The 10,262-nt window shown below is 39.2% G+C and overlaps 1 protein-coding gene across 7 annotated transcripts in view; it reads right to left on the bottom strand.

The window, feature by feature from the left end:
- The window catches only part of LOC111870699 (transmembrane GTPase Marf), a 65,940-nt gene extending 55,706 nt beyond the window's left edge, over window positions 1-10,234 (bottom strand). The window contains exons 1-2 of one of the 7 annotated variants that reach the window (XM_023863226.2): window positions 9,241-9,352; window positions 5,039-5,104 (exon numbers count right to left, since the gene is read on the bottom strand). In XM_023863226.2, coding sequence (XP_023718994.1) covers window positions 5,039-5,056 — 18 coding nt within the window. In that variant the 5' untranslated portion in view covers window positions 5,057-5,104; window positions 9,241-9,352. The other 6 variants (XM_023863181.2, XM_023863199.2, XM_023863170.2 and 3 more) reach the window with 6 other exon arrangements.
- Between the last annotated feature and the right edge of the window lie 28 nt (window positions 10,235-10,262).

Genomic DNA, 10,262 nt, shown 5'->3' with positions numbered 1-10,262 from the left:
CACTCGAAAACTTGCGTGCGAGATAGACACTGATCACCATATACTTCTGTCAACAAATTGTAAGTTTCAGTGGCAGATTTTCCAAGTTTTGTGAGGAATTTGATGTTAGCACGTTGTTCTGCATTAGCACTCAGCATTATTCCGACGGAGCTCAGAAACACGATCCGCTTCTAACAATGGTCGCGGCCAGACTAACCGATGCACGTGAATGAAACTTTGTGTGACGGTAGAGGGAAGTCCAAGGGTCAATGCCCTACCCTCCTCTTCGTCAATGACGTGGCCGGAAATGAGTCATAAAAGTAATCCGGGTTCTTTATTGCCACACCTTGTATGTGGTGTTAAACGACGTTTCGGAGGAACGTCGGTTAACACCACATATACATGGTGCCAAATCCCAGAAGACTACTTTCTTCTATTCTATTTGCAGTCTATCTGCTGACGCTACCCACAGCTCCGACTATACAGAATCAAATGACAGGATGATTAATAAATAATAAATGAGAAGAGATGTAGAAGAAAGCGGTCAAAGCCTGATCTGGCATTTGCATAGTGGGACTGAGAATTATCACATGGCAGATAGCTGGCGTAGCAGTCAAGATTCAAACTGGGCACTTAGCAAATACAAGTCTGAAGTGTTACAACTCGAGCAACCTTGAGTGGTGAGAAGGATGTACTTCTATCTACATCAGGTGATAGAGACAGAGACTGCATGCTGCACAATATTTTACTTCACCAAATGCTTTCATGCTCACAGCACTTTCAACCCTTTCAGTGGCATTTGTATAAAACATATGTGGAGATTTAGTGACATAACAGCATAATCATACATTTACATTACTAATGCTACATAAGCTGTCTAAATTTCAATGTGCATTATAACACTGTCATGCATTGGAGGTCTGTGACTATAGATGGGATTTGGATTGGATTTGTTGCACACTTATACGCACCACTCACAACTAACTACAAGCAAGTAATTACAACACCACAGCTAATATCCACACTTTACAGTTCACTACAGTACCCGCTAAGCCTTTTCCAGCCTGCTGTCTTATCCAGCCGTTCCCTGGCAATGCCTTCTAACAGTGGAGATTCTTCAGCTAACTGTGCCCAGGTCCTAGTCACAGCCACCCATGCACAACTCTAGTCAATTCCCTCAATCCAAACTGACAACTATCAACTCTGGCACTCAATCCAATTCTATGCTGCAACTGCCAATTATCTCGTCTCCATCTCTTAGAAGTTATCTATCTCAAAGTCAAAGTCAAAGTCAAAGTTACTTTACAACTGGGGGTTTACCGCAAATTAGTTCGTCTTGGTGTCAGGCCCCTTGAGGCCCATGACCAGAGATTCTTTCCAACTGAACTCTTGCAGTAATAGTCCTTATGTATCATCATCTGTGACAAGAAGATGGGTGTGTCTCTTTTGGATACGCTTGGCCTTTCGTCAAGTGAATATTTTGCATATATAACATGTTATTGAAAATTCTTCCTTTTGCTTTACACACAAGTCCTCTGTCAGTACAGGCTTTACAGAGCAGATCATGCCTAACTTACATATCTTATGCTACAACAGCAGCTTAGTCATTTGAATGGTCGTAAACTTGACAACCACCAAGTTTAAGCCTCTTATACTTTCTACGTCTGGCTTCACCTTGTCCGATACCACGAACATGTTCATTTCTCATGATTTGTATGACTTCTGCTTGTTGTCTGCAAAATTTTGTTATATAATCATTTACATATGGAAAGCTGAAAGCTGTATGCAAGTCGCAGACCAGTGTGCACCTTGGAACATTCCTAATGATGCACAAAACCTTGTTTTGCATGCGCTGCAATTTTATTACTGTCTGACAATTACAGTCCTGTTATTGTGTGGTGCCCTCTCTCACAAGAGGACGGATCTGTCTTTTGTCAGAGTCATTGTCTGTAGTAGTAAGTCATTTCTCATAATATAAAAGATGTTTACATTTTACATGTTAAACGTCACTCCAGGTTCAGTACAGCAGATTTTGCCCTATTTCCAGTATCTTCAGCTACAATGGCACTTGAACAGTCATAAGCTTGACCACCAACAAATTTAAGCCTCTTATATTTTCTATGTGGGGGCTTTGCCTTGACCATACTGCGAACATTTTCGTTATCGTGATTTTGCATGACTTCTGCTTGTTGCCTGCATAATTTTCTTATATAATCATATGCGTACAGAATTTTGAAAGCCATATGTAAATTGCGAACTGGTATGCGCCTTGAAAAATTGCCGATGGTGTGGAGGACCTTGTTTTGCAGGCACTGCAATTTCACTAGATGGGTATCTGCCGCGAATTCCCAGGCGGGACTAGCGTAAGTCATTACGGATCTAATGAGAGCTTTGTGGAGGGTCAGTTTAACGTTAGCCCTTAATCACTCACTTCTGAATAGTGATTATACTCTAATGAATGTTCTGAAGGCTGTGAAACATATACAGGGGGTGAACAAAATAATGGAAACACTAAGAAATTGAGGAATAGGATATGGCTACAGTGAAAGAGCTTCTGTTGGCAAAACACAATTTGTTCTTCCATGTTTACACTCTGTAGTGCTCATGTCAGTGCATTAGAAGTGATTGTGTTGAGTGACAGTCCTTGTGAAACAATCTGAAAATGGGAGAATTGTCTGATTTTGAAAGAGGACAGATCATTGGTGCACACTTTAGCTGGAGCATCTGCGATAAAAATTGCCACAATATTTGGTGTATGAAGAGCTGTAGTTTGTAAGGTTATGTTGGCATATATGAATCATGGGAAGACAACATCAGCAAAAGGGGAACAGCGGATGAAAATCAACACTTCGTCGTACATTGAGAAGGATTGTTTCGAAAAATCACACAACTACTGCAACATAGGTGACAGGATAGCAGAACTGAATATTAACCTCAAATACCGTTTCCACAAAAACTGTCGGACATGAGTTTCACAAATCCACCATCCACAGTAGGGCTGCAACTGCTATATCACTGATTACTGACAGTAATGCCCAGATGTGTAAATGATGGTGTCATGACCATAAAACCTGGACATCAGACAACTGGAACCATATGCATGAGATGATCGGATGGGTCATCCTTCATGCTGCTACCTATATCAGGAAGCGTTTATATTTGGAGAACACTGAAGGAAGCCTACATCTGGAATGTCTGGTTCAGTTCCAACAGTGAAAGGCTGGAGAAGGGAACGTTCCGTGACGGTTTGCGCAGCAATATCGTGACACAGTTTTCTGTTGGTCCCATTATTATCCTTCATGGCCCAATTACTGCGAGGGAGTATGCGGACAGGTTGGGTAATCAGGTACATACAATGACACAGATGTTATTTTAAAACAAAGATGCAGCTTTCCAAGATGACAATAGCTCCATTCACACAGCTGGAACTGTTCAGTCATGGTTTGAAGAGAATGAAGGTGAATTTCAAAAACTTCCCCGGTCAGTGCAATCATCAGATTTCAACATCACTGAACCACTCTGGTCAGTTTTTGAGACTAGATTGAGGAACAGATTCCTACTTTCATTTAACATCTCTAAAGCAACTTGAATATGTTCTTCAAGAAGAACAGGTATAAAATTCTGTTGGAGTAAAGTAAAGTAAAGTAAAGTAAAGTAAGTAAAGCTATCCTTGCAACGGTCGTGGAGGCCCATGGGGTTGTGTGATGTTGAGGTTCCCACATTTTCTAGACAATATGCTCATAGATGGCGGCAAGGTCGTCAGCCCTACGCATCGGCCACCCTTTACCCCCAAGAATATTCCTGGTACTGATTTCTGTTAGAGGCTGACTCAACCCTAGGGCCATAATGCGGCTGGAAGGATTAGGTAAATTGAGAAAATCCACCTCATCAGGATTCGATCCCGTGACCTTCCGGCTTTTAGCACAGTGCCTCAACCAACTATGCTACCACATTAGAGACTATTCAAAACTTGTACAAGTCCATTCAGAGAAGGACTGCAGCTGTACTAAAGGCAAAAGGTGGCCCAACACCCTATTGATTAAGAAATGTGTACAGTATCTGCAGTGCTTCCATTATTTCGTTCAACCCTGTATATACATATACAACAAGTGCAACTGCCTTCTTTAATAACAGAATGAAATAACAGTAAATTACATTAATTTAATCTGATCTTAGTATCAAACAAACCGTGACACTTAAGCTGTTTTTATCACATGTACAAAGTACTTGAAAGCCACTGGATATCACAAACCCATGGAAAGTTACTGCAAGTTACACAGCATCTATTTTCATAGGTGACACTTGAACATTTGAGTTACTAATTAACACAGCTTGCGTGACAAGTCAACATGCATGCAGTATGATTACACGTCACTGGTAGGTTACTGATGTCCCAGTTTAATTCGGCTTCCACTGGTCTACAGTTCAAAATATGTGGATGGCTATGTCTGCTCTTCTATGTGAGCTCAACTTACTGGCTCACACATTACAACCCCATTATTTGGCACTACTAAAATATGCTTATCATTAGTCATTACCCAGAGCCAGTTTAATCCAACCAGCATTAACATAGCACATTTCCCTAACACACATTGTGATATTATCATCCCTTGTGTTTGCATTTCACTTTCTGTGAAGTTTTTCCGTCCAAAAACTCTGTATGTATTTGCTTCCACCATCATCACAGTGACCCATTATATGACTCAAGATGGTGGATTTCTGTAATGACAGTGATGAAGATAGCACAACCTGTAAAATGTCTGAATAATTTCCAACTGTTCTTCGAAGATCCCATAATACAAATTAATTAATACATGAAGAGATGTGTAACTCACAGTTCCTCAGGCAATTCTTCAACTCCCCCCCTCCCCAGTGTCTCTTGGGTCAAATATGGATTATAGCTTTAGCCTGACTCAAACAGAAACCAAAATAAACTGTAAGATCAGTAAACCAAACAATAAGCCACAACCACACACACAAAAATATATTCAATCGGAATGGAACTAAGACACTAAAATGTGTGCAAAAGTAACTTGGTTTAAGAGATTCCCAGAACAACCTGCTCATTTCGAGGCATTATTCAACCTTATACGCAGCCCCGCAATCTACATCACAAGGAATATTTCTGGAAAAGAAAAATTACAAACAATGTGTTTGTTTGTCCTTAACCACGAACTGCACACACTGGTGTAGCACATTCATACACAAATTTATTTGCATCTGTACAGTCTTTATATGTTGCACATGCAGTTCTACATAATAATGTCAGCGCCAATATATGTAAACAGCACCGAAACATGTTTATACAAAATATGTGCATGAATGCCAGTGGGTGGGACCAGGCACCTACCCCCGGCCCCCACATTTTTTGGAATGGATATCAAAACTGAAGAAAAAAAGGAAATATACGAAATACAGCAAATCATAGTTATAATGGACTAACATGGGGGGCAGGGTCTCTTATCACCAAAGTCTGCTGCTGAAGAGAGTGAAGGGGTATTCACAGAAGTACATTATAGGGTACACAGCCCATACACACAATAAACATACAATTTATGTTAGGGATCATTTATTTGAAATATTTTTTCTAACTATAAAACCTTTTTAGTGCCTCAAATGTTGGTCTATGCCAATGATGCAAATCTACTGGGTGATAATACTGATACCATAAAGAAAAACACACAAAATTGAGGTTCTTCTAGAAGTAAAAACAGCCATTCAATCCAGAACCTTTTGTCTTCTCGTCTGCTGTCCAAAAACATAAAAATTAGAATATACAAAACTGTAATTTTGCCTGTGGTTCTGTATGGCTGTGAACTTGGTCTCTGTCATTAAGGAAGGAACACAGACTGAGGGTGTCTGAGAACAGGATGTTGAGGAGAATATTTGGACTGAAGAGAGATGAAGTGACAGCAGGTTGGAGAAAACTGGGTGATGTGGAACTTCATAACTTGTACGCTTCTCCAAGTATAATAAGAATGATCAAGTCTAGGATAAGGTGGGTAGGACATGCAGCATAAAAGGGGGAGAAGAGGAATGCATATAGGATATTGGTGGGAAAGAGAAGGAAAAAGACCACTGGGAAGACCAAGACATAGGTGGGTGGACAATATTAAAATAGATCTTAGAGAGATAGAATGGGATGGTATGGATTGGAATGATCTGGCTCAAGATAGGGACCTGTGGATGGCTCTTGTGAACACGGTAATGAACCTTCGGGTTCCACAAAATGCTGGGAAATTCTTGGGTAGTGGCAGAAGTGGCGGCTCCTCAAGAACAGCTCAGTTCCATGAGTAAGTAAGTGCCTCAGTATCTTGAAAAATTCACAACTGTACACAGCCAGATTTTTTGTCCATTATATCTGGGTCTCTTATGACAATGGTCTACTGCAAATAATAAAAAAAGAAGCATTCACCAAATATTTGCTTATCCTAAATACTCTAAAACAATCAGTAAAAACAATCTTAAGTATCTTAAAATAAGTAAGCAAATTTTCTGGCTTAAAAAATCCTAGTGCTGTCCTTGAATAAGTGTTGTTTCATCTATTATCACAGCAGTGAAGATTCTTACTGTGGCCTTCTGGGATTTATGACAGTCTGTAATCTATCTAGTACATGGTGAGAAACAGTGCTGCCACCTATCATTCAAGACTCATTTCCTCCACACCACTTCTAAGATAACCAGACATTTTCCAAACTTGGCTTGTATCAACCATGAAGACTGAGGCAGCATGTTCCTCCAAAACAATGGCAACCCCTTCCCATGGTCTCATACCCCGGAAGATCACAATACAAAGTTATCACATTGTATGAAAACCTTCTGTGGTGTTTGCATATCAAGTTCATTTATGCATATGATCATTCAGATTGAAAAACTTACTTGAAGTGACTATGTGTGGAGTCAAGAGGACGCAAGTGGTAATTTTCTTGCACTCCGTTTGCCTGCCATGTACATGCTATATGAGGTTGCAAAGTTGCGTATTATTATCTAATCTATGCATAACTACTGAATGCTGAATGCTCTGTGTGTCTTCTCAGAGTGAGAATTGTACAAACTGGTAGTGAAAGTGGAACTGAAAGCAAAAATATGTACACTGTGAATTTCTCTTTTAATTATATAAAAAGTGCAGGTGTTCTGTAGTTATGTTGGCCACTGTTTAAGTGGCAAAACCCACATTCATGATTACATTTTACTAACAGAAGTTTATCTAATTAGGTATATTTTGATGATAAAGATGAAGACTGTGAAGCACATCCCGATAAGCATACAGCTCATCATGTGAAGAAAATAAGGAACCTTTTGATCGGTATGTATGGGGGAGCAACGAAGAGTAGTAAGAAAGAGAGTGAGGGAAAAATAAGGTCAAGTATCACAGGTATCATGGAAAAGAATATACTGGACATAAAAGTGAACTGAAATCTAAAAAATCATTAAAGATGTTTCAGCATAACTGCAGACATAATTGCAATTAATATCTTCACTAAATTATCTTGGGAAGATCCCTTTTTGCATATCTGGAACTTGGGTTCTTGAGACATTCTGATCTCTTTTTTAAAGATCAGTAGTTGATCTAGTACATCAAAACCCACACCGATGATCCCCAATAATTTCATCTATGTATGGACTTAACCTTGAGAGAAGAATATTGGATAAAATTTTGTATGAAGCTGAAAGCAGTGATATCCCCCGATAGTTACTGCAGTCAGCTTTATCACCCTTCTTGTGAACTGCTATAATAATAGACTCCTTCCACTGAACAGGCAATTTTCCTTATTCCAAACAGAATTAATTAGCTTCCACTTTACCCTCATTTGTGCTACATATCCTGCCCACCTCATCATCCTTGACTTGATCATTCTAATCATAATCTGGAAAAGAGTACAAGTTATGAAACTCATCATTATGCAGTTTTCTCCAGCCTCCTATCTCTTCATCCTTCTTTGGTCAAAATATTCTCCTCAACACCCTGTTCTCAAACACCCTCAGTCTATGTTCCTCCCTTAATGTCAGAGACCAACTTTCACACCCATGCAGAACTCCAAGCAAAATTATAGTTTTGTATATTCTAATTTTTACATTTTTAGACAGCAAATGAGAAGACAAAAAGGTTCTGGACTCTGGTAGCAAGCATTACCTGAATTCTACCTACTCTCAACTTCATCATGAATCAAATTTTGATTTTTACTGTCATTCCCACGTTTTTTAAACATGTCACATTTTCAAAGCATCTATTATCCCTCTTTACGTCATGACTTTGCCTTGCATTCTGATGAAACAACAACATATACAACTTATTTATTTATTTATTTATTCCTACACCAACCTCCTTACTAGGATGATGGTATGTAACACTCAGAATTACTGGGTTTCTGGACTCTTTTCTTTAGTGTTTTTTATAATACCATGTGATACATGAAAACCAAGCTAAGGAAGTACCATATACTGAGAACTTAATAAGCTTATAGTATATCACTTTACCACACTTCACTCATATGTAATATGCACCATTTTGATCAATTTAATACATTCTACAGTGGCTTAGTTATGTTATTATATTACACAGACACAACGAACACACACAGCAAGGTGAACTCATAAGCCTTTTAGCCTATGTCCTTTATTCTGCAAAAATTAAAGGCTTATGAGATCACTTGCTGTGTGTATCCCTCCCTATTTTTTCCGTTTTTTATGTAGTCCGTGTCACAGCAAAGGAAAGTAGGCAATTACTTCTTCCCATAACTTCTTATATATTTTCAAAGTGGGCAAAGTACGCTACAAAGCATACAAAAATACATGACTTGGAACAATTTACATTACATTTTATATTATAATTTGTTCTGACATAACCTTGTAATAACTTCTTAAATGTATGCAACGGGAAACAACCCAACAGAACACGAAAATTAAACATTCCATGACTTAGTTTCTCATACATTCAGAGGGCATGTTAACTGGGCACGGTTGGTATGCCAGTATGACATAACACGAAATCGGTTGCACTAACAAATACGGCTTTCAGTACATTATTTTTACTACTAGATCAAGCCCATTTCGTATATATTATCGATCACCGCTGTATATTTTCAAACTGGAGTAATTACATCACAATACAGACTAAATATCCCCCTACAGAACTCACATCGGCTCAATAGGTAAGCACACCTATATTTTAAACAATGACAATGAAGACGTAACTACTATAAACTGGATTTTATGTGCTGTACTATTACTCTGCCATACAGTTTTACAAAACCTACGTACCAAATCAGTCTGATTCAATCATTCCCAAATCAATTCTCATTCACTTCGCACCTCTGATCGCCTCTGATCATCCTCGGACTCGCAAAACAATTGCAACTCAAATTTATTTATGGCGCAAGGGGGAAGTTAATCGCGATAAACATGATGACCAACTATACAGATAAACAGATTTGAATTTAGTTACGGTGTGAGCCGTCTGAGGTCTGGGGATCTCAATGAGGTGATATCAAATAATCCTGTCTCTTGGAACATAATGCCGTTTAGTCTGTTGAAAGTCAACTGATGTTTCGGAGAAAAATGTCGCCTCTATATACAGAGCCTAAGAGTAAGAATCTAATCCACAAACCAGTGCGAAACAAACAGCAGGCAGAGCTTTAAGGCTCCCACACACAGACGCGATACTCAGCTCGGTACGGTACGGGACGATATCTAATTACATTGCGGTAAATGGAGGTCCGCACACTGGCGCGGTACTCCGAGGAACGCGATATTATCGCAGTCGGTATATCGCCTCGGTATTTCGGTCTACCGAGCGCACTCGGTAGACCGCTCGGTATCGCAGCGGTAAATACTCATGGATCCGTCTTTGGAGGAAGTTTTGCTTTTAGCTGTCGCTCTTGATGAAGACGAAGGTGAATCCCGGCAAGTATTTTACTGAACACTAAATCTGCGTAGTTCTTTTCCTCCACATATTCAGTATGCCATATATATGTACAAATATTTACAATTCCATAACGAGTCTCTAATTAAGTATGTATAAGTGGTTGCTATGTGTGTTCGTATTTAGGCGAAAGAGACGAATCACTTGGGTTCATGATATAAACTTGTCAAGAGAGGAACTAAGGGAGTTTTATACATTGATACCTCAACTCCTGAAGGACGAAAAACGGTTCTACATATATTTCAGGATGAAAATTGACAGGTTTGATGAAATCCTGAGAGCCATCGGGCAAGAAGGTATCACTAAACAATACACCAATTGTCGGAGGCCTATTCTTGCCATTAAGTGGAGGATTTTTTTT

This window comes from Cryptotermes secundus, unplaced genomic scaffold (assembly GCF_002891405.2).
Source record: "Cryptotermes secundus unplaced genomic scaffold, Csec_1.0 scaffold1823, whole genome shotgun sequence".
Taxonomy (NCBI): Eukaryota; Metazoa; Arthropoda; class Insecta; order Blattodea; family Kalotermitidae; genus Cryptotermes; species Cryptotermes secundus.
The sequence above is the reverse complement of the archived record's forward strand: the minus strand, read 5'-3'. Positions and strand labels throughout refer to the sequence as shown.